Genomic DNA, 25,519 nt, shown 5'->3' with positions numbered 1-25,519 from the left:
TACAATAAAAGGATAATACAAAGTTTATTTCTTTTAAAAAACATGAGTACAAAAAAAACTGTGCAAGCAAAGTATGCATTGTTCAGCACATATATCTGACTCCAGTGCATGCAACACACCAGTTTGGGTTTTCTTGATATGAGAATATAAAGGACAGTGCTGAGGGACATGGCATGGCTTTTCCCCTTACTCATCAGCGGATTTCGTCTGCATCGAAGTCATGCTGCAATAAAAGAACATTGCAAATTTGTAAATATCATTTCTTGGTTCACTCCTACCTAGCTTAACAGGCAAAAAATGTAGTGCACTCATCTAAGAGCTCAGGTACAGTAAATGCATATTCATTCCTAGGACAATATGTTTTGTGCATACCATGCAGGCGGAAGCCTTGCTCCAGAGTATGTTGGCTATAAGAACATGGATTTGATCTCAAGCTCTCATATTTACAGCTAATGAACTTCTTCATACCTGCCTTGTGCCCGAGTTCTTAGAAAGTCATCTGGACAGGCACACAGCAAGGTGCGTTTGGATGGTTTTCTGTTATGGAGTGGGGGGGGACTTTGACGTTGCTCTATTTGATAAGTGTAGGATCTCTGAGGGTATCACAGTGTTGTGCACCGAGTCATTAGGTTTATTTGTTTTTTATTGCTTTATTACTGCTGGCCCCCTGGGCGAGGGTAAAAACAAGGGAAAAATGTGATTGTTTCAATGACTGTTCCATGTGAGTTGCTTGACCTGCTTAAGGAACCAATGTATGTTGCACTTTTGTCTAATCAATAAACAGTTTTAAACATAAAACTGAGACTTTTTCTGTATCTTTCTGCCACATTTTCTTGGTCTCTGATTGCATTTCTTGATACTCAGGGATCTCCTCTCTCTATTTACATTGCACAGAGTTACCGCTTGGTACTGACACTTCTATCAGCAGTGCCATTCTTGGATTTTTTTTTGTTTCCTTTACCAGTGTCCAGTTTCTTTGTGTTTGGGCTTTTTATCAGCTGGGATAGAAATGTCCCAAGTGATCACAGCTTCTTCCTTCTCTACAACTCTGTCAGCGTCGTGATCCCAGGGTTTTTCTGGTACAGCAATGTTATAGGGTTTATACAGTTTCCAGTGGATAAGCCACGTCACCTTGTCTTCTAACACCAGCACCTCACAGCCAGCATTGAGATGTGTAACTTTCCAGTAATGTTCTACAAAATCTGCATTTGTTTGCATTTGCCAGCCGTGAATTATCTTGTCCATACTCCACTGTCCTGTGCTGCAGTTAGCAATCTCTCATCATTGAGTTGACTTTCTTACCCAGTCCTGGATCAGGTTTTGATCTGTGCGCGGCTGCTGCAGTAACTCTTTGTATTTCACACTGTATATGGGAAAAACTAAACTTTTGCCAATTGTTTTCCCTTGTTTGCTGGTCTGAGTTTTTAAGAGGTTTTTTTTCCCTTGTTTGGCAAATTCTCAGCTCGATACTGTAAGGCCGCGGTAGAAACAGTGCGGCAGTGTCAGGCGCACCCTTCCTCCCCGCACGCACAGTTCTCTTGACCTAGCGCCTGATACTCTCTTCTAATTGCATGCAAATGCATGCCGCGGCTGTGAAGCGTTAGGGAAGGGTTATGCCCGCGCAACCCATTTTACTGTATAGGCGCTTAATACAGCGCCTATACAGTAACCTGGGTGCGCTGGTACCTGTCATTTCAAATGTCATTTGAAATGACATTTGAAATGACATGCACCAGGAAGTGTAAAATAACAAAATTTTTAAATACCTGTCGGAGGGCCGCGTGGGTCCAGGCGGCCGGCGGGATCCGGGGGGTCGCGTGTTAAGTCTAGGCCGCGGGCGGGTGGGCGCCTGTTCCAGGTGGCGGCAGCGGGGGCGGGTGGACGCGCGTTAAATCTAGGCCGGGTCGCACAGACGCGCATTCATCCAGGCGGAGGAGCCTGCATTCATTCACTGCCGGTGCGACCCCTGCGATTCGGTGCTCAAGGCAGTCACATGCCGTGACGTCGGGCGTCGTGACGTCACGCCTTGAGCGCCGAATCGCAGGGGTCGCACAGGCGCGCATTCATTCACTGCCGGTGGGGGCTGCCAGAGGCAGCCCGCTCCTCCGCCTGGATGAATGCGCGTCTGTGCGACCCGGCCTAGATTTAACACGTGACCACCCGCCGCTGGCCGCCTGAAACTAACGCACGTCCACCCGCCCGCGGCCTAGATTTAACACGCGACCACCCGCCCCCCGGATCCCGCCAGCCGCCTGGACCCACGCGGCCCTCCGACAGGTATTTAAAATTTTATTTTTTTTTTCTGACAGGTTTTATGTGTCCCACAGCATTACATTTTCTCGATCATCTCTGTATCGCTTTTTTTTTTATTGTGTTTTATTGTTTTTGAGTATCTTAAGCGGTGTCGATGGATTTGTTACTAGACTCACAGTCCTAACACCTACTAGGGGGAGGCGGTAAACTAACACGTTAAGGCCGCGGCAAAACAGCGGGTTACTAAGGAGATAATATCAGTGCCCGTTACAGTATCGGAGGGGAATAGCTAATTCCTTCATTATACAGCTAATTCGTTCATTTACACATCATATACATGCTGCGTGCGGAAAGGGTTATGTGTCTATTTTACGAAGCGCTAAGGACGCGTGAAACTGGAGACTGTATCGCTGGATCGCCTTACTCGTCTGTATTGTGCGCTCCCAGCACGTTACAGACGGGGAATCTTTAACCGCACGTTACTGTATCGACCTGTCTGTTGCTTCTTTCCCTGTGTTTGCACATCATTCTCCTGTACGCGTTACCTGTGCTGATCTACCCTGTGTCCCGTTCAATCGACTAGTCCAGACTCTCTGCATTGGAGATACATTTGTATTACTTATATAGGAAAACTGGCTCCAGAAATAATGCTCTGGGACCATTCTCACATATAAGAGAAGACACCCTTCAATGCCCTCTTACAAGATGGAATGCATCACTTTTCCCGCTGCTACCACTCTTGCTATTAAGGACAGCGACCAGGAGCGAGCCCTCCACTACATGGAATCAACACAGACACAAACAGTTTCTATAATTATTGACATGGTATTGCCCAATTCTAAAGGTTCCTCTCATTCTCACAGGACAAGCAGGATGGTAGTCCTCACGTATGGGTGACATCACCAGGATGGAGCCCAATCCCGGAATATTTGTGTCAAAGTTTCTAGAAATTTTACTGGCACCTACTGGGCATGCCCAGCATGGCACTAACCCTGCATACAGCAGGGGTCTCCCTTCAGTCTCTTTTTTTCTGCGCAGCTTTGGCCACACGGATTTTTTGATGCTCTTCACAAGCTACTGACAGGAATTTTCTTCTCAGGAAATTTGCTTAAAAACTTGCAAAAAAGTTTATACCCCCTAGGGGTCTCCCTTCTCCGCCGATTGCCGCATCTGTATGGTAAGTTTGCCCCGTTTTTGGTCAGTTCCCGGCAGGGACCTGTGTAGGCCTTATTGGCACAGACCGCGGCCGGCCTAAATTTTGACGGCCACGATGGCGATGGGTTTTCGTCGGTGCCCTGACTGTCCAAGGACAATGTCGATCACAGACCCTCATTTGGTCTGTGTATTATGACATGGAGACATGTACCGATTGTGCCCAAATGACTCCGAAGGGCCGTCGGGCACGTTTGGAAAAGATGGCGCTATTTCAGCAGCCTAGAGAGGACCTGACATACCATAATCAATAAACAACAAATATCAACACATAATTGTCAATGACCATCATATCTGGGCAAAATGTGAGGTAAGTACACATGATTCAGTGTGCCATGCACATCCAATTGGTGCCACAATATTTAATCATCGGTCATTTTTAATTTTTTAAGTGATGCAACTTCAAAGTTCGTGTGAAAAAATCTGCATCTTTTACCACGGTGCCAAGACCTCCTCCAGCCAGGGGAGGTCCCTTTGTCCCACAACGACCACTGATGGATGCGGGGAATCAGCCATATGATCCATGGATGGATGACACATCGGATTCCCAAGACTCTGCCGATGTCCCATCAGTGCCGTTGCTTCCGGAGGAAAGGCGTAAGAGTCCGCCGTAAGACCTCTCCTTCATTAGCTTCATCAAGGAGATGGCGGAGACTATTCCCGTTACACTGCAGACAGAGGAGGACTCCAGGTATAAAATGCTGGAGGTACTTCAGTACCTGGATCCTCCAAAGGAAGTAATGTCTGTCCCAGTCCATGAGGTTCTGCTAGATTTGATGCAGCGCAACCTGGAGCATCCTGGGACGGTTCCTCCTGTAAATCGCAAGACGGATGTGATCTATCTAGTGCAGCACCACCTGGGAAGGAGCAGAAGTTCCTCGATGCTTTAGGGTGCAGAGTGTTCCACAGAGCTATGCTTATTTCACGTATTGAGTCGTATCAATTGTATATGATCCAATACAATCGGAATCTCTTCAAACAACTGCAGGACTTTGGTGAGTCCCTCCCAGAGCAGCTTCAAGATTAGCTGAACTCGATAGTTAAGAAAGGCTTCGATGCCGGGAAGCATGAGGTCAGGTCGGCGTATGATGTATTTGATATGGCAACCCAATTATCAGCGGCCGGCATCAGTGCTCAGTGTTGGACTTGGCTGAAGTCCTCGGATCTCCGCTCGGAGGTTCAAGATCATTTGGTTGATATTCCCTGCACAGGGGATAATCTCTTTGGAGAAAAAAAATCCAGGAGACGGTGGCCCAGCTGAAGGATCACAATGAAACCCTGCGTCAGTTCTCGGCTGCTCATGCTGAGTTTGACTTCCTCCAAACGGCCGTTTAGACGGGAGATGAAACGACCAGTGTACAAAGCCCGAAGATATTATCCTCCATCAGCACGGGCTTGTCCGTTCCAGAAGCCTCCACCACGGCAGCCACGGACTTAGAAGGCACAACCTCCCGCGCAACCTAGTACTGCCTCGGGATTTTGACTTCCGGCTAGGGAGCGAATGTAGTCTTCCCCCTCTGCCATTTCTGCCACTTTACCACCATGTGGCTAAAGGTCACCACAGCCCAGTGGGTCCAGTCAGTCGCAGCTCAAGGTTACCATCTAAACTTCCTCTCTGTCCCGGACACTCCACCTTGGCCGGGATGGACTTCCTCCGACCACTCATCTGCAGGAGGAAATAACTTCCCTCCTGCAAGCAAATGCCATAGAACCAGTTCCTCTTTCCCAGAGGGGACACGGCTTCTACGCCCGATATTTTTTAATATCAAAAAAGACGGGAGGCATTCGCCTCATATTAGACCTTCAGGCCCTAAACAAACATCTTCGGAAAGCGAAGTTTTGCATGGTAACTTTAGGCTCCTTACTACCACTTCTCCAACAAGGGGATTGGCTTTGCTCTCTAGACCTAAAAGACACCTACATGCACATAGCAATTACCCCGTCTCACAGAAAGTACCTCCGGTTCCTTGTCAGAAACCAACATTTCCAGTACCGGGTACTTCCATTCGGCCTTGCATCAGCCTGGCAGTAGTGGCCGCATACTTAAGACTAGGCACTCATGTCTATCCCTGCTCGGTCTATCCCTGCTCGGTCACCGGAAGGGGTTCTTCACTCCCTACATCTTACGGAGTAGCTGCTACTGTCCTTGGGATTTCTAATCAATTATCAGAAGTCTCATCTGATTTAGTCTCAAATCCTCTCCTTTATTGGAGCGGAGCTCGACACGATCCAGGCAAGGGCTTTTCTTCCCAGGGACCGAGCTCACACGCTGGTGTTGCTGGCGCGTGCTATACAGTCTTGCCGAACCACGACAGCTCGTCATTCATGTACTCATCTTGCTGGGACATATGGCGTCCTCGGTCCATATTTCCCCAATGGCTCGCCTGGCCATGAGAGTAATGCAGTGGACATTAAAATCCCAGTGGTCGCAGGCACATCATTCAATGTCCAACATTATCCATATCACCAGGCAGCTTTGCCTCTTGCTGGCGTGGTGGATCCGAGAGTCCCACCTGCTCAAAAGGCTACCGTTTCAAACTCCAGAACCTCAGATAATCTTTACAACCGATGCTTCCACTCTAGGGTAGGGAGCACATGTCAACCACCTGCAGACTCAGGGAACCTGGTCGGCAGAGGAGTCACAGCATCAAATACATTTTCTGGAGCTCCGAGCATCAGATATGCTCTCTGCGCATTCCAGGATTGCTTGTCCAACAAAACAATCCTAATCCAAATGGACAACCACGTAGCAATGTGGTACATCAACAAGCAGGGAGGAACCGGTTCCTACCTCCTATGTCAGGAGGTAGCACAAATTTGGGGCTTTTGTTCTCTCTCATGCCATGCTACTGAGAGCTACCTACCTGGCGGGTGTGGACAATGTTCTAGCAGACAATCTCAGCCGAGCATTTCAGCCCCACGCATAGTCCCTCAACCCCGCGGTGGCAGACTGGATATTTTGGAAGTGGGGATATCCGAGCATGGACCTCTTTGCGTCGTTTCACAATCGCAAGGTGGACAACTTCTGCTTCCTGTATTGCAGTCGTCAAGCTCCACCACAGAATGCGTTCGCCCTGTCCTAGGCGAAGGGCCACCTCTATGCCTATCCACCACTTCCTCTAATCAGCAAGACTCTCGTGAAGCTACGAAGAGGGCCTAATGATTCTAATAGCCCCCTACTGGCCACGGCAGGCATGGTTTCCCATCCTTCGAGACCTCCCAGTGTATCCGCAGATTCGCCTAGGCACGGATCCGTCCCTGATATCGCAGAGGAACGGACAATTGCACCATCCCAACCTTCAAGCCTTGTCGCTGACAGCTTGGATGTTGAAAGGTTGATTCTGCAGCCGCTCAATCTCTCGGACTCTGTATCTCAGGTCCTGATAGCTTCACGAAAGCCTTCTACTAGAAAATCTTACCATTCCAAATTGAAGAGATTCTCATTGTGGTGTGCTGCAAAGGCCCTGCCCCATGACTCAGCTCTTAGACTACTTCTGGCACCTCTCGGAATAGGGTTTACAAACCTCCTCCATAAGGGTGCATGTCAATGTGGTGGCCGCCTTCCATCGGGGTACAGGGGATGTCTCTATTTCGACATAGCCCTTAGTAGTGCGCTTTCTGAAGGGCTTGTTTCACCTCAAGCCCCCACTCCGTCCCCCGGCCCCTGCTTGGGACCTTAATGTAGTTTTAGCGCGACTCATGAAACCTCCGTTTGAGCCTCTGCATTCCTGCGAGTTACGGCATCTCTCTTGGAAGATGCTCTTCCTTCTTACATTGATGTCTGCTCGTAGGATCAGTGAGCTATAGGCGCTAGTTACTTACCCCCTCTTACACAAAATTTCTTCATGATCGGGCGGTCCTTCGTACTCATCCTAAATTTCTACCGAAAGTAGTATCTGAGTTTCATTTAAATCAATCTATCGTTTTGCCTACGTTCTTTCCAAAATTCCACTCACTTCCTGGTGAGTGGGCTCTGCATTCTTTCGACTGCAAACGTGCACTAGCCTTTTATTTGGAACGCACTGTAGGCCATAGGAAGTCCACCCAGCTATTTGTCTCCTTTGATAACTTTAAGCTAGGAATCCCGCTGGGAAAGTAGACCCTGTCCTCCTGATTGACGGACTATTTCCTTCTGCTACCAACAAGCAGGCCTTCCACTACAGGGACGTGTTAAAGCGCACTCCATTAGAGCAATGGCGACGTCGGTAGCACACCTTCGTTCTGTACCTCTTACTGACATCTGCAAAGCTGCTACTTGGAGTTCCCTCCATACCTTTGCAGCCCATTATTGCCTGGACAAGGCTGGACTCAGGAAATAAATCGGAAACCGATCCAAGGTGCTGACAAGCAAGGAAAAACAAGCTGATCAGTGAAAAATCAGCCTTTATTGGAAAAAGCCCGACTCTGGCCGAGTTTCTCTCCCTCAGGAGCTGCCTCAGGGGCTATTGTTAATGGGTGTCTTCAATGTGATTGAGCATACATCAGAATCATTTGATTCAGGCTGGACAACTTGGTGTAGTAAACATATGTATTCTGCAAAACTGGTGCGATGAAATCCTTATGTATGGTAAGGACTCACTACATGTGTGTCCAAAAATTTCTCTATGTTCCTTGTACACACATGAGAGGAACATATATTGAATGTGTGCAAATTTTGCTCTGGCACGTCTTTGAGTAAAAAAGTATGACTGACTCAATATGGGGTATTTACCCCATATTGAGTCTTGCTTGTCTAGACAAGGCTGGCACACAAGAATCTATCTTTGGACAGTCTGTTCTGCGCAATCTATTCTCAGCTTAATACCCAACTTCCATCCTACAGACCGCTGGGAATTTCAGGCTGCCCGTTATCCAAAAGGCCACCCCTGTTATGCCTGTTGCACGTCTTTGGGTGCTTTTGGTACATGCGTGGGAATCCTCAGCTTGTTATTCACCCATATGTGAGGACTACCATCCTGCTTGTCCTGTGAGAAAGCAGAGTTGCTTACCTGTAACAGGTGTTCTCACAGGACAGCAGGATGTTAGTCCTCACGAAACCCACTCGCCACCCCGCGGAGTTGGGTATGCTTGCGATTTATTGTTCGCACGCTTTTTTGACTATATAAGAACATAAGAAAATGCCATACTGGGTCAGACCAAGGGTCCATCAAGCCCAGCATCCTGTTTCCAACAGTGGCCAATCCAGGCCACAAGAACCTGGCAAGTACCCAAAAACTAAGTCTATTCCATGTAATCATTGCTAATGGCAGTGGCTATTCTCTAAGTGAACTTAATAGCAGGTAATGGACTTCTCCTCCAAGAACTTATCCAATCCTTTTTTAAACACAGCTATACTAACTGCACGAACCACATTCTCTGGCAACAAATTCCAGAGTTTAAGTGTGCGACTGAGACTGAAGGGAGACCCCTGCTGGATGCAGGGTTAGTGCCATGCTGGGCATGCCCAGTAGGTGCCAGTCAAAGTTCTAGAAACTTTGACAAAAGTATTCCTGGATTGGGCTCCATCCTGGTGATGTCACCCATATGTGAGGACTAACATTCTGCTGTCCTGTGAGAACACCTGTTACAGGTAAGCAACTCTGCTTTTTGGAACTCATGATGTGATGGTCCTGTAATAACAATGAATGCACTCACCAGAAAACAGCAGCATGTATGATCGCTCTTCGGAGTCTTTTGAAGCAACATGGTCAACTCTGCACATAAATGTACTTCCCTGGTCTTCTGTTCCAGGCACAAATTTCAGAACGCTCCACATGGAGTGCAAGCCATTTGCACACATTATGGACAGAGAGTTACTGATCCCTTCAGGCATCGGATGGCCATTTCTAAACCAGCTGACTGCAATAACGTTTGGTGAAAAGTTGTTTATCCTGCAGCTTAACCTCAGTTCCTCTCCCACCACAGGCCGAGAGGGGTCGCCGGTGATAAACAGGACCTCAGGCGGCATTCCTACATTCAGAAAAAGACAAGACATACGACACTCTGCCCTCATACCTAGATAGGTGTGGATTTTTATAAATATTTCCAGCAGGGGATGATTAAAATTCTACTTTTTTGATGCTAATGTGAAAGAATCACTAGAATTAAATTCACAATTCAGACAAGCACATCTGAAGATGGGACCTATGTGATCTATTATAACATTTTTATATGTCAGGCAATAGAAGGTGTTGTAGCCTATACATAATCCACATACCAGGCTAAGAAGCTATTGCACTAAGCTATACTGCACTTTGCAAACACACTGATGTGAAAAAATGCCAAATAATCCATGCAATTTTTTAGCAAAATTTTGCATATGCTATTTGCCCTTTTTTCATGTGCAATTTTAACTTTTGCAAAGTGCAATGCAAACTAGGTAATGAGCTACATAATTATGCAAAGTACCTCATTACCTCTGTTCACGTAGCTAAATTTCATGGGAAAATATGCAAAACTATATTTGTGTGTGAAACTATACCTCCACGTTGTAGTTATGCTTTTTTGCAATAAAATCCACAATTTTTCTACACTTTAATACAACAAAATGCCCACAATTGCCACAATTTGAATAAATTTTTAAATGAGCCAATATCAGAAGAAAAAAAAAAACAAACTTTGCACAGTACCAGCTCATTTCCACGAACTCCTGAGGGTTAGTTCATCGGTCCCTAGAGTCTCAAATAAGCACCTTTCTAACCCGCTCTGAATAAAGAGCACTTCCCTAACCATGGAGACAGGCAGATTTAACTCTCCAACTGCCCTTAGGCATTGGGGCAGTCAGCTTCCCCCCCAGCTCAAGTGAGTTGTGGCGGGCTCCCCTTGATGTCGAGTCAGCCGGCCGGCCTACAATAAGGACAGGGCTGCACAGGAGCAGCACTTCCAATGACGGGGACTTACAAACCAGTGGTGGAAGTGCTTCTCCCTAGGCAGCTGCCTGCCCCTGGTTCTTACGTGGTGCTTTGGCCAAAACATCGTAAGAGAGTTCTGGCCGATGAGACTATTCTGAAACGAGCTATACTTTAAGCTGCAATTACATCTAAATATTGTAAGTTTTTGACATGTTGCTCTCTCTACAGCAGTAAACATCGCTCTTGCTAATTGGGAAGACTTTAATGAGGCATTTTGGTGGAATACAGCATGTGTTAAAGAGCAGCTGTTGAAAATTATGATCGCCTTTTTCGTTTTGAGAGGCTGGAAGCCTATTTGGATTCTTATCTCTTAGAGCTGTAATATGCCCGCTCTGTTAATAACTAAGTCATGACTGGAAAACGATGGCATTTTCCCAGTCGTGTTTCATCTGTCCCTTTTCATATGCTTGCATGAGCAATAAAAATGCTGGAACTAGAAAAGAAACTATGAATAGTAACAAAATAAGGGCCATGATGCAGAGCTGAATGACAAGTGGGATGCCAACACTGAAGAAAGGTATTTAGAGTCCAGGACAGAGAAGTTGGAAAAGATTGGGGTTTGGTCTGCATTGGCAGAGAGGCATCCAAAGAGAGCTCGTTCCAGAAGTAAGAAAACACAAAATCTGTGCTTAGAATGGAGGACAGAAGAGAAAAGGCGAGGACAGGGGGTGGAGGTGGTGCCAAGCGCCGTAGCTATGCACACAAAATGGGGAAAAAAAAAAAACACTGAAATGCGTCTGGTCACATATTCTGAAGAGATTTGGACTGGCAGAAGGTTCTCTCTGGGACAGATAATTCTACCTTAGTATTTTACAATTTCTGGTGATGAACGGGTATCAATCTTTGCTAACCGCATGAACGATGTGCAGCCATGCACCAATGGTGACGGCTACTGGACAGATGCAGCACTTCCTACCATGAATATTGCCGAGATGAAGAACTGGGATGAATCGGCCCCATACTGTTTCTAAGGAGGGGAGAGATGGGTGGTCACTGCTTAGGAACAACACTTAGTGACCAGATTCAGGGACGCAAGGACTGCCGCTGCCATAATCAGATGAGATATTTACCATAACATCCAAAAGGACTTCCCTAAACTATCATCTAAATCCAGCGACAGAGCAGGATTTGCACTCACAGGATCCATGCCATCGGATCTTCCCAGTGCTCCTCCTCAAGTCACCTGAAGTTATCAACATGCTACTCACCTTTTAAGTTAATTTCATAGGACAGTTCTTTAACCTTTCCAAAGCTACTGTGGTTGATTTGGCAAGTATAAATCACCCCTTCATCATCCCTGGTAAGGATAAACTCAGTCTGACTCCAAATGCTGTAATAGTCACTTTCGTAAGGAAAAGGCCCAAACCGAGCAATGTTGTCGACTGGCTGCCCATTTTTAAACCAAGTTAAAGCAATGCGCTTTGGATAAAACTTCTCCACGATGCAGCTGAGAACGAACTTTTCTCCCAACTTCGGAACCTGAGGCCAGCTGGTAATATAATGACTTGTTGGTCGAGCTGTACAAAAATATATTTCCTTTTAGGAAAACAATTTAATGAATATTATATATGCAGATGCAATAGAAAACAGCAGTAAGTTTCTGTTTTAAAGCAAAAATATTAAAACCTACGCCTACAGTATGTGGTAAAGTATTTTGCAACAGGGCAACCATGATATTCAACTAAATACATGACAGCTTGTGCAAAACAAACCCAACCGTGGAACTTTTGCAGATGTACTGTTACAAAATTCTGCAAAAAAAAAAAACTACACAGATCTGCAAATGTTTTGCACAGTTTTGACCTATTTCCCCCCCCAAAATTTAAACCTGACAGATAGTCAGCTCAACAATCAGCCTCCGTGAAATTTAAGGGATCAAAACAAAACTTGCAGATGTTGACTTAAAAACAAGAAGAGTTTTGATTATCATTTTACAGAATCTGATCAAACTGTGCAATCCTAAGAATCAGAAACTCATAGGAAAACAGCAGCAGAGAAACTTAGTAGATGATGGCAGAGAAGAACCTATTGGTCCACAGAGTCTGCCAACTTGTTCCCGTCTGCACAGTTGTGACTAAACTATCTTCCAGCTATTAGCAATACAAACTTGACCACTTGTAGAACATCATACCTTATGCATATTCGGATCTTTGATCCTCTACCATTTTCATTCTTATCAATTCTATGTTACTTAATTGCATTCATAAGCTAAAACTGCTTCAGATTAAATCTAAAATGAACTATGATTTGAAATGAGAGAGTCAAATAATCAGTTGAATAGGGCCAGGCCAGGAAAGGACTTGAATAAATACAAGCCAATCACAACTCATCTGGAACCAACAAATTCACCCAATTTATAATTTTGCAACCCAATCTGGATTCAATTAGTTGCACCATCTTTGAATTTGCAAATCATCCATTAAATCCAAACCAATCTGAGTAATCAAAGTTTAGAGAGGATAATCAGATTTGAACCTTAATAAAGCTGAATCTTATTTACCAAGTAAATTTAAGGCAAGAATTCAAACCCAGATTTGAACCAAGTGATTTGACCATGACTAAAATATTACTGACTCCTATGCATGACAAAAATATTTACTTGCTGCCTGCAAGATACTGGGAGAAGAGAGGTTCCATTAGGAGAAGGTATTGTGGGTTAAAAGCCACTAAACGTCTTGATCAATAGATTATATTTCCATAAACACAGAATGGGGGGAGAGGTCCTTTTTAAACGGCCTCTATTTACAAATCAAATTCCAAAAGAAAGAACTCACCAGTAACTTTCATAGACACGCTCTTCTGAATAGGGGTTTTCAACGCTTTGTGCTCAGCACTACATGTAATGGTGGCCCCATCATCTCTGACCGTGGGGACATAGGTTAAACGGGACGTTACACTGAAAAGGGTGCCGTGTTTCTCCAGATGCTGTTCTGCTAAGTGACTTATGTCTTCCTGAGGCTGAAGAAAGGAGGAGGACTCTTCCTCACCATCCTCACTCGGGCACACCACTTCCTTCTGGATGTACCATCTAACGAGGATCGCTTTTGGTCTAAAGCCATTTATGTTGCACGTCAACACAGTCTTCTCATTAATGGTGATGAGGTCTGGCAATAAAACCAATGAATCCAGAGGGCCAACTGTAAAGACAATGCAGAAAGATAAGGCAGGTCTGCGTCCTAGAGCCACTGAAGATGTGTTATGTGTAAAATGCCTTTCCTATGGGAAGTTGTCTGCCTACAGCATTTGTCTTCCTTAGGGCTTATGGCCACAAGATTTCCAGAATAAAAATCATAATTAAAATCCGACACTAGATCAGATACTACATCAGTGTGTGATCAGAGATTAGTAGTCACTGCAACCATGACAGTAGATCGACATTTCCCAGCCCTCTCCTGGAGCCACCCCCTAGCCAGTTGGGTATTCAGGATTGCCACAATGAATATATATGAGAGAGATTTTCATACACTGAGTCCTCAATGCATGCCGATCTCTTTCATGCATATTCATTGAGGATATCCAGAAAACCTGAGTGATCAGATGTGCATCCAGGAGAGGGCTAGGAAACACCGCACTAGATGGGCACTTACAACAACTGATGACTGTATGCTGTTTCCAAGATCCATTCCCATTTGGATTCTGCTTCACAGCCCCCCCCCCCCACCATCCCAATCCCTCCCCAAGACTTACTAAAAGCCCTGGTGGTCCAGCTGGGTCCCGCGAGCGATCTCGCCCTCCGGGCCGTCGGGCCTGCTACGAATCAAAATGGCGCCGATGGCCCTTTGCCCTTACGATGTCACAGGGGCTAGCGGTGCCATTGGTTGGCCCCTGTCACATGGTAGGAGCAATGGATGGCCGGCGCCATCTTGTGCTCTTACCATGTGACAGGGGCCGACCAATGGCACCGCTAGCCCCTGTGACATCTTAACGGCAAAGGGCCATCGGCGCCTTTTTGATTTGTAGCAGGCCAGACGGCCCGGAGGGCGAGATCGCTCGCGGGACCCCGCTGGACCACCAGGGCTTTTACTAAGTCTTGGGGAGGGATCGGGATGGTGAGGGGAAGGGGGGTTGTAATACAGTAAAAGTGAAGGGTTGGGGGTTTTTCCGATTCGGATTTTTTTTTAAATTTAATTTATTTTTCTGGTTTCGGGTTCAGGTTCCAGCTTCGTTTTTGTCGAAAAATGCACCCGAACTGAAACTCGACCCAAGCCAGAAAAACAAGGCTCATCTCTATCAGACAGTACCTTCATGAGTACAGGCAGTGTATTGATGCTGCCCTGTCCCCTGCAGGATGTGCATGTTAAAAGTCATCATTCTAGGTCAACCCATAGCTCAAACCATGGTGTTGTAGGTGTGGAATCCAGACAGATCCCTGTGGTTTTCTCAGGCCCAGGGAGAGAAGATAGCTGCCTCTACTACGGCAGCCTTTACTGGCAAACAAGAAACCCCCGAGCCTGCGCCTCTCCAGCCATCAGGCTGACGAGGGTCGCCTAAGCCACCTTGGTATGCTGTCTGGGGTGAGGGGGAGCAGAGATGGCAGGCTTAAAGTTGTCATTCTGGGCCGGCCCACTGTGGGTCACTCCTGAATGGGTGAACTAGAGGGGACTGCCCATTTGGCGGCTCCTTCAGGAGAGATTGTGAAATTGCTAGGAACATTTGTGGCAATGGTGAGGCAGGAATGATATTTTTGATTGTTCGTTTTGTACCTACCCCTCACGAGAGAGGAGTGGGGGATAGGGACAGTTAAAGGTAAAATTTTAAAAGCCTGGCATGCGGCAAAACCGAGAGACACGCGAACATGTCGGGCCGGTGCGCATCGAGCAGATTTTAAAAAGGCGCCCACGTGTATCTCCTGCTGCGTGCAGAAAACAAATTTCCCATAATAGGGACAGGGCGTGGGCACAGTCTGGGCATTCCTGGATTTCACATTGAAACCAGCATGTAAATACTCACGAGCACAGGCACACAACGGGGTCCCCTGCCGTGTAACTTTACTTCTGCTATGGATGGCGTGTAAGTAATAAAAAGAATTACACAGATCAGCGGGGTTTGGAAGTCCTATCCCTTAACTGAGAACAAACTGGGAAAATGGGCAATTGGGTTGGCGCGCTTCTACCTAAATCCCCCCACTTATGTGGTAGAAGCAGCATTTGCATGCATAGGCACGCGCCCACTCAATATTCCGCGCATATGTGCACGCGTTCAGCCTTTTTTTAATAACATGCATGCATATACACGCGAATGTTATAAAATAGCCACGTCCTTGGGCGTGAGTCAACAAACCCGGGCACATGTGCGCCCGCTCGCCTGTTTAAAAAGGTAACCTTCATTGAAGCGGATGTATATTTTAGGTATTGCTTGAATATGCTCTTTTGTATTTTCTCTGCTTCCTTTTAGAAGGATGGCAGCAGGTAAACATAAAATAAAAGGGGAGAAAACACTCTTTTTAAATCATCTTCATGTTAATATGTTAAACCTTTTCTTATCCATGGACTAGAACAGGAATCCATCACAGAACTGTGTAAACCTGTTATAGGGCTGGGATGAATAGGAACGGCAGAGGTTATTCCACTAAAATGCTCAATGGGTACCCAATCCGGTAATCAGGAAACACAAAAGGAAGTTGATGGGAAAAGCCTGAATGCTTGAAACACAGTCCCACATTTTTGCCCTTAAGTTAGAATTTGAAGGTGGATGCATCTTCAATAATACAATTTACATTCACCTAGCAAGCAACAAGACCAAAGAGCTTGTTAACGAGAAGACCTACTTCCGCATGCTTAGTACCCCGGACACTGACATTTATTTATTTATTTATTTATTTATTTAGGGTTTTTATATACCGGCATTCGAGAACGCAGTCCCATCATGCTGGTTCACATTAAAACAAGTGTGCATCGTAAACAAAACTAAAACAATGGTGCGGAAAAAGGCAGTTACAAATAACAGGGAGATTAGAACTTGGCAGAGAGAGAAGAGAAAGGACAGGTTATTAATTCAAACATGTAACGATAGTGTAAAATAATATAAAATTCAAACAAGAAGGTTAGTCATGGTGTATGTGAAGGTAAGGATTGGCGTGGAAGGTAGATCAGTTTGAGTCCGGGAATGCTTGTGTGAATATCCATGTCTTTAGTCTTTTTTTGAAGGTTGAGATGCATGTTTCAAGTCTGAGGTTTGAAGGGATAGAGTTCCATAACGGTGGAATGGCTGTAGAGAATGCCCGATCTCTTAGTGCAGGGGTCAGGAACCTTTTTGGCTGAGAGAGCCATAAACGCCACATATTTTAAAATGTAATTCCATGAGAGCCATACAATATGTTTAAAACTAAATACAAGTAAATGTGTGCATTTTATGTAAGATCACACTTTTAAAGTACAATAAGTCTCTGAAAATATTACACCAGGCCTTAAGACACCAATACATCTCCTATTAGGAAAACGGACCAAGTCAGGCTGCTATAGAGTCCTACACAGAAACTACACGCCAGCAGAAAACCTCACCTGAATCACGTGCTGTCCCTCACCTAACATAGAATAAAGAGACCAAAACGCATAACAAGAAGCATGCAGACAAAAACTGAATTGGAAACTGCAACAAGCCAGAGTCTCTGTATGCAGTGTAACAAAGGAAAAAAGAAACATCACACATCCTTATAAAACAAATCAAGAAATATAAAATCATCAGCAGTAAAACTGTACTAACAAAAAGAACATATTTCGAAACAGCTGATGAGTGGAATATCCAATAATTAAAAACTCATATAAAACATTTCCAGATACCAACAAAATATTTCAAAATAGCAGACACAAAGATCCAGTAATGAAAAATAATAAGGATACAAAAATTTTTTTGCTCTGCATACCTGGGAACGTTTGATATCCAGGTGTCCTGAGATTGTTCTGAATTAGCAGGAGGTGGGGTGGTTTGCTTGGAACTTTCTCCTCTCTCAGTCACATACCAGCGCTCTCTCTCTCACACTGGCTCTCAATGACACACCTATACACACATGCTCTCAGTCACTCACATATACAAATGTTTTTTCTCTCTCACTTATATAGGCTCTTAATTACACATTTACACACATGCTGTCTATCTTTTCACGCTTACACACACACAGGCTTTCAATCACATAAATACATGCTGTCTTTTTCTCTCACACACAGACTCTCATTCACATGCTTACAAACATGTCCTCTCTTTCTCTCATTTACACACAGGCTCTCAATCACATACTCACATGCTCCCTCACCTAAATCAGCTCTCAATCACACACAGACACACATGGTCTCTCTCTCTCATTTAAACACAGGCTCTCAATCACATACTCACATGCTCCCTCACCTAAATCAGCTCTCAATCACACAGACACACATGGTCTCTCTCTCTCATTTAAACACAGGCTCTCAATCACATACTCACATGCTCCATCACCTAAACCAGCTGTCAATCAGACACAGACACACATGATCTCTCTCTTACTTATACACACAGGCTCTTAATCATACATACACATGATCTCTCTCACACACAAAGGATCTCAATCATACACACATACTCTTTCAAACAAACAGGTTTTCAATTACAAACTTACACATACAGGTTCCCAATGGTAAACTTACATTCATGCTCTCTCTCTCACAGGCAGGATCTCAATCACAGACATACTCTCTTTCACATATACAGGCTCTCAATCATTCACATACATGCAATCTCTCACTCACACACACAGGATCTCAAACACACATGCTTGCTCACTCATTCACTCTCTCTCTCCCACCCCCCCCCCCCCCCGGGGAACTCGCGGAAGCAGCAGCCACCTCCCAACGCTAACCTCCTTCATTTTCAGCCCTCGCGGAGGCGAAGGCGGAGTCCCATCGGCCGCGGTTGAAGATTTTCATTTTCCTCCGAGCCGCGCTGCAGTCTTCTTCCCGTCGGACACTAGCGTGCCTGCGCGGGTCTTCCCGCGCAGGCACCCGATGCTCTCCACTTCCTCTTCCGGGCCGCGGGAAGAAGAGAGCACCGGCGTGCTCTCTTCTTCCCGCGGCCCGGAAGAGGAAGTGGAGAGCATCGGGTGCCTGCGCGGGAAGACCCGCGCAGGCACCCGATGACTCCAGCGCTGGCACCCGGCTGACACACGATGACTCCCGCGCAGGCACCCGGATGACTCCAGTCGGCGTGCTCTCTTCTCCTCCCCCCGGCGGCCCGGAAGAGGAAGTGGTGAGCATCGGGTGCCTGCGCGGAAGAAGAGACCACGCTAGTGTGGTCTCTTCTTCCCGCGCAGGCACCCGATGCTCTCCACTTCCTCTTCCGGGCCGGGGGGGGGAGGAGAAGAGAGCACGCCGGTGCCGCTGACTCCAGCTGTCCTGCCGCGTTCCGCCCGGGCTGACAGCATTTTAAGCCCGGGCGGCGGAGGACCGGGGAGCAGCTGGGTCAGCGGGGAACCGCGAAGTATGGCGACACTTGTCTGCGAGCCAGATGCAGCCCTCAAAAGAGCCATATCTGGCTCGCGAGCCATGGGTTCCCGACCCCTGTCTTAGTGTGATGTGTCTGGTAGATTTGGACGGTGGTACCTGTAGCGATCCTTTGTATGCATCTCTTGTTGGTCTTGTTGAATTATGTAGTTGGAGAGGGATCTGTATGTCGATGGGAGCCAGTAGGTGGATATTTTTGTATGTGGTAAGGATGGCCTTGTAAATAATTCTAAAGTGTATAGGTAACCAATGGAGGCTCTTTAGGATGGGGGTTATGTGATCCCTTCTCCTGGAGTTTGTCAGTATTCGTGCAGCTGTATTTTGTACCATCTGAAGCGGTTTAGTATAAGAAGCGGGAAGACCAAGTAGGATGGTGTTACAATAGTCTAATTTTGAAAAAATGATGCTTGCAGGATGGTTCTGAAATCTTGGGCATGGAAAAGAGGTCTAATTCTTTTCAGCACCTGTAGTTGGTAGAAACAGTCTTTGGTTGTTTTGTTAATGGTGGCTTTGAAATTCAGGCGATTGTCAATTAGGACTCCTAGGTCTCTCACTTGTGTGATTGTTGGTGTGTCTTGTGTTGGTGAAAAGGTGCTGTTCTCAGAGGTGATGAGCAGGAGTTCAGTTTTGCCGGAATTTAGTACCAGGTTTAGGCTGGTGAGGAGGAGTTGAATTTTTTGAAGGCATGTGTTCCAGAAAGTCAGCGTTTTTGCAAGGGAATCCTTAATGGGGATCAGGACCTGGATATCATCAGCGTACAGGAAATGTTTGAGGTTGAGGTCGGTAAGAAGTTGGCATAATGGTATGAGGTAAATATTAAATAGAGTAGGAGACAGGGAAGAGCCCTGTGGGACTCCTACTGATGAAGTGTGTTGTGAGGATTCTTTGTGACATGAAAGTCACTGTCCACTAACTCCTACAGTACAAGGCAGTTTACTCTAAAGCAATTAGAAAGGTCCACATTCCCAGCCCTTTGGTGTTGCCAACACTAGGAAGGGGGGTGTAGCTGCAGACTGTACCCTTATGCAGGACTTCTACAACCTCCTGCCCCCAGCCAGTCAGGTTTACAGGACATCGTGCACAAGGAATATACACGAGACAAGAATAATAATAACGAGAATACGCAAATCTATTAGCTTTATTTTTGTTAACTCCTGGCTTATTTGCAGACTCTTTGATGCTATTTGTCTTTATGTGATTTTCTGTGCTCTATCTTGTTGGGTTGCTTGTTTTATCAATTTTGTCATCAAGCACTTTGTTTGTAATGTACTTGTTTCAATTTTGTTTTATAATTGTATTGAAAATTGCCTTGGGTTGACTTTGAAAAGGCAGTAAAGAAATACAGTGCCTCTCATACATATTCGTGGTGGGTATCCGCAAAACCCGATTGGCTGGGGGGTCCCAAGCACAGATTTGAGAAGCAATATCTGACAGGAAAGTCATGAAAAACTGAAATGGGAAATTACCTTTTGCGATGTGCTTCTGATAGAAGACAGTAAAGAATATACTGCTCACTGCAGTCACTAAAACGCTGATAATGACCACCCCCAGCACAAGTCCAGTTTCCGGGTGGTATCTCTGTGGTGCTGTAAATGAAGTCCCTGGTTATAATTCCATTCCAACAAGTGAGCAAATCTTAGCCTGACTGCAGTACCAGTAGTATAGTATACCTTATTATATTAATTGTAGACTTTAATTTAAAAAAGGATTTTTCTCCTCAGCTGCTGGCTCTAAGCATTTCTTGAACCACAGCATCAGGCATACACAGGACTAGAACTGAGCTGAGGCCCTATGGCCTACACTTATGACTCATGTATCTTTAAATTGAGAGGGAGTTATAATAAAAACAGCCACAAAATAATATAAAACAAATAATTAAAGACAAACTCAAATACAAATAATAATAAATCAGTCCTGGTGCATAACAATACTCCAGTGGGTGCCTCTTGTCAGCGAACATCTATATTTAAAAGGTATGATCTTGTTTAAATAATCAAAGCCAATCAGTCCTGAAGTTTACAATCCACCTCTTCATATAATTAAATCTATGAAAGCTTCAGAGAACCAATGAGTTTTTAACTCCTTTCTAAAACTCATTACATCAATTTTAGCCTTCAAATTCTCAGGGAGGGAGCTCCATTACTCAGGTCCAACCAAAGAGAAAATTTGCTCTCCTGCTTCACACAATCTTGCATCTCCAAAAGATTCTGGTTTACAGAGTGCAGGAAGCTGGTCCCAGAGTCAATCTGCTTTTCAGGATAGCCACAATGAACATGCATGAGATAGATTTGCATTAAAATGAAGGCACATTCACTGTGGATACCCTAAAAACCAGGCTGGTTAGGGACTACTCCAAGACCAAGTCCAGAATCAGTAGCCTCCTCGCTGGCATGCAACTCTCAAGTGAGAAGGCCAGAGTTTGACTCCTGGTCCGGCTTCTCCTACAGAAACAACCAAACGCTACTTTGATAGCTGGCCAAGGAGCAGCACTGGAGGTGGCTTAGTCTGGAAGCTGAATGCTGCTCTCTTGCCCATGGTGACTACCATACTTAGCTTAAGTATGGTTAAGGGTGTGAGAGAAAATAGGAACTAAAGAGCCAAAACAAACAATGACTTTTCTGATGGCTTTATATGTATGAAATCCCCAGCTATTCCGTATAGATTTTATATTGATTTGACATGAAACACACAAGAACTTAAACCTAAGCTGTACAAAACTGATAAGAACATGCCATACTGGGTCAGACCAAGAGTCCATCAAACCCAGCATCTTGTTTCCAACAGTGGCCAATCCAGGCCACAAGAACCTGGCAAGTACCCAAAAACTAAGTCTATTCCATGTAACCATTGCTAATGGCAGTGGCTATTCTCTAAGTGAACTTAATAGCAGGTAATGGACTTCTCCTCCAAGAACTTATTCAATCCTTTTTTAAACACAGCTATACTAACTGCTTTAGATAAACCTGTGATATAAAAAAAAAAAGTCTACTCACAATCACTTACATGCCAAAAATAAAGTTGTATTTCTTCTTAAAGGCCGTTCTAGCGATTCATGCCTGACTTGACAGATGTACAGGGCCCCTCCATCATCCCTGGCCATGACCACGGTGATGCGGCTCAGGGCGCTGAAGGTGCCGTTCGCACTGGGCGCAGCGGTGCCAGTGCAGATGCCCTGCGTCAGCACCTTCCGGTCTCCAGCGCGCTCTACCAGCCAGGCGATGTCAATGTCCACGGGGTAGAAATGCTGAACCTCGCAAAAGAAGGTCTTCTCTTCCCCCTCTGCAAGGCGGGGGTCTGCCGGCGATATTTCCACCGCAGGCGGAGCTGCGCAGCAACAGAATACAAAAAAAATAAGAAGGACCATTCAAACAGTTCGGTCGTCTGGAATCAAAACGGGCAGGGATGTTTCTAAATTTAGAATTAACATTTCCAAAATGTATTTTATTAAATGGATAACACATCATTTCCCAATTCCCCCACTGCATGCAATGTACAGTGCGATCCCTGTTCTGTGATTTAAGTGCAGGGTTTTAAACCCCCAGTGTTAATCCAGTGTTTTGTTTTTCGGTTTAAATGAGTGAAAAATCGGAGTTACCTGCAACTTTGAGCTGCACTGTCCCGCTGTCATATTCGGGGCTTATTAACACGGTGCACGTGTAATTCCCTTCGTCGTGCAGCGTGACATCGTGCAGGCTGAGCGACGCCAGGCCTCCGGTCAGCGAAAGGAGATCCACGGCGGCCCCGGGGCGATGAGGCTGGCTGTGGCTTCCGTTGAAGGCGTACACCGGCCTCTTCCCGGCCCTCGTGCTGGCCGTCCACTTCACCGCAACGTCCTCCAGCCGGAAGGCGCCCGCTCGGAGAAAATCGCAGGGCAAGAGGACGTCACGGTGCACCAGGCTGAAGACCTGAGCGGGGCTCGTGTTCACCCTCAGGGTAACTGAAAGCCAAGGGAGGGGGGGAGGCCAGCGGTTAATACGCGTTACTGCAACTATTGCAGCGAGCAAACAATAAAAAAAAGGAACAAGATCGAGTTTAAAGAAACAAAAAAATCATCATCACGGCGAGCAAGTTCAAACGGAAAAAGAAACCTTGGCGCACTTGCAAGCTTGCAGTTCTCGGCCCCTCCGCATTCACCACGTAGCCGTTTCCCGAACCCCCCCCCCGGAATCCCGTGCCCACCTCCTAACTCCTCCCCGTCTGCGCTTGCACGGCAGAAAGTTCAAAATAACAGATTGAGAGGAAGATTGTTTTTTTTTTTATTTCTCTTTGTCTTTTCTACCCTAGAAGCCGTGGCTCCCTGAATGTTTTCTACTATTCCTTCCCCACTGGACGGCACGCAGAGGCAATGCGAGGAAAAGGACTCAGTTGTTACCCTCGTCCTACCTGCGACTACGAGGTGGGAGACGATCAGGAGAGCGCGCATCCCGCAGACCGAGTCAAACAGCCCCGCGCTGCGAAGTGAACGCCGGCGGACTTTACCTTCCGGCACCTTATCGACCTGCCGTCTCCTGAAACCACACCCCGGCCAGTGGCATGGCGACCAAACGCAACTTCAAACGGCCCTCCCCTAAAAGAATGCGCGGGCAAATAACAAGACAAGACGGGCATTCGGCTCACTGGGCCGAAGGGCTTTGCCGTTTATTGAGCGGAGTGTTGGACAAAAAGAAAACTGTGAATGAACCGGTGGAACCGCAATTTCATGGGATTCAAATCGGGCACTTGGTCCATTCGTTTCTTCTAGCAAGCAGTGTAAATGCACAGCAGCCACGGGGAGGACTTACTGCGCTTGGACATCTTGCCTACAATTAAGGTAGCTCCAAGCGAGCCGCGAACCTGCAACCTACTAAGCTGGAAGCGGCGACGTTTCCCCTTCTCCACGGTCTCATGAACTGCGTTGCTTGCTGCCTGAGATAATACTACACTGCCGCGCCGGCTCCGCCCGATGAGACGCTAACTGAGCTCGACTTTATTTTCCGGCACCAACGCCCGCACTGTTCTCTCCTGCCCTACCGTTTACTGGTCAGGAGTTGGGAGCTGGGACGGGGTGAAAGTGAGGGAGAGGAGCTCTCTGCTTCCTGCCTCCCTTCATTCAGGGGCAGCGGGGGAGGAGATGGAGCATGGAAGAGCTGTTTTTGATCCATAATCCAGTCCCTTCTATTATTCAGGTCAATACAGTAAAAGTGCGGCTGCGGTTACCCTGCTTCTAACCCACTTTCTACTCACTTTTCGGCCGCGTTAGTCCAACCCGCGATACACTATCCCCTTTAACCCATTCTTACCGTCTCTTTAAATTACCGGGTAACCCCTTACGCCCGCGGCATGTATATTAGATATAAACAATTGAATTAGCTATTCCCTCCCATACAGTAACGCGCGCCCCGACTATCGCTTTTTTAACCTGCAGTTTTGCCGCGCATTTAACCTGCTAACTTACCACCTACCCTTACCCCTGTGTTAGAGGCAGGGGTAAGGGTAGGCGGCAAACTTTCCCCCAGCCCCCCCCTTACCTGCCCTGGCCGTGTCCATGGGTGCTGGCCTCCGGGGCAACCCCAGTCCTCTCTCCCCTCCTCTCAAAGCAATGAAAGCGGAAAAAATCAAAAAAGCGAAAAAAAAGTAGCAACGAAGTGACTTACTTTTCTTGCAGCCTTCCTCCGGAGACGTATATCGGCGGAGACGGACCGCGGCTCCCTTGCCTCCCGGAGGCAGCTGCCGGCGAAGATGGATGCCTGCATGGGCGAAAGCAGCCCCTGTGCGTGCAATTGGGCCGCTCAAGGCGTGACGTCACGACGTTTGGCATCACTGCATGTGAAGTCACGTCTTGAGCGGCCAAATTGCACGCACAGGGGCCACTTTCGCCCGTGCAGGCATCCATCTTCGCCGGCGGGGCCACTTTCACCACTGGCTGCCCCCCGGGAGGCAGGGGAGCCGCGGTCCGTCTCCGGAGGAGGGCTGCAAGAAAAGTAAGTCACTTCGTTGCTTTACACTTTACATGTCGTTTCACCAGTCCTCTCTCCCCCCCTCCCTGCGCCTTGCTTCGGGAGGAGGGGAGAGAGGACTGGCAATCCCGAGCGTAGGAGAACCATCCACTTCCTGGTATCTGTCATTTCAAATGACATTTGAAATGACAGATACCAGCGTGTCCGTGAAGCGTTAGGCCAGCGCACCCAGGATACTGTATAGCGCTCTATACAGTAAAATGGGTTGCGCGGACCTAACGCTTCTTGGACGCAGCTTGCATTTGCAAGCAATTTAAATACAGTATCGAGCGGTAGGTGAGCCGGACTGTGCGTGCTGCAACCGCGGGTGTGCCCGGCACTAACGCAGCTCTTCCTACCGCTCCTTACTGTATCGGCCCGATTCAGAGGCATGAGGGCTTTTGGATTTTTGCTCAAGCCTTTTCATTGGTGCTTCAAGGCGAGTTATACTGGGGTTCAGTAGGTATTTCCCTGCTCCCAGAGGATTTTATAATCTAAGGTTGTATACCTGAGAGTAATGGAGAGTGAAGTGACTTGTCCAAGATCGTAAGAGGCAGCAGTGGGATTTAGACTCTGGTTTTCCTATTTCTCAGCCTGATGTCATTGTCATAAAGTTAACCCATTACTTATATGCAGATGACGTCCAAATCCTTATTCCTATCACCGAATCACTTCAAAAGACCGTACTTTTTTGGAACTCCTGCCTCCTCTCCATTAA

The 25,519-nt window shown here is 46.5% G+C and overlaps 1 gene segment (V, D, J or C); it reads right to left on the bottom strand.

The window, feature by feature from the left end:
• On the bottom strand, positions 1 to 23,792 carry LOC115097017. The segment is given in 8 exon segments: positions 1 to 223; positions 9,100 to 9,414; positions 11,564 to 11,872; positions 13,130 to 13,492; positions 20,293 to 20,412; positions 21,830 to 22,150; positions 22,422 to 22,763; positions 23,608 to 23,792. Coding segments are annotated over 8 exon segments (1,788 nt in total).
• Between the last annotated feature and the right edge of the window lie 1,727 nt (positions 23,793 to 25,519).

The sequence above is a fragment of the Rhinatrema bivittatum genome, chromosome 8 (assembly GCF_901001135.1).
Source record: "Rhinatrema bivittatum chromosome 8, aRhiBiv1.1, whole genome shotgun sequence".
NCBI lineage: Eukaryota > Metazoa > Chordata > Amphibia > Gymnophiona > Rhinatrematidae > Rhinatrema > Rhinatrema bivittatum.
This window is presented reverse-complemented; position numbering and strand designations above follow the sequence as displayed.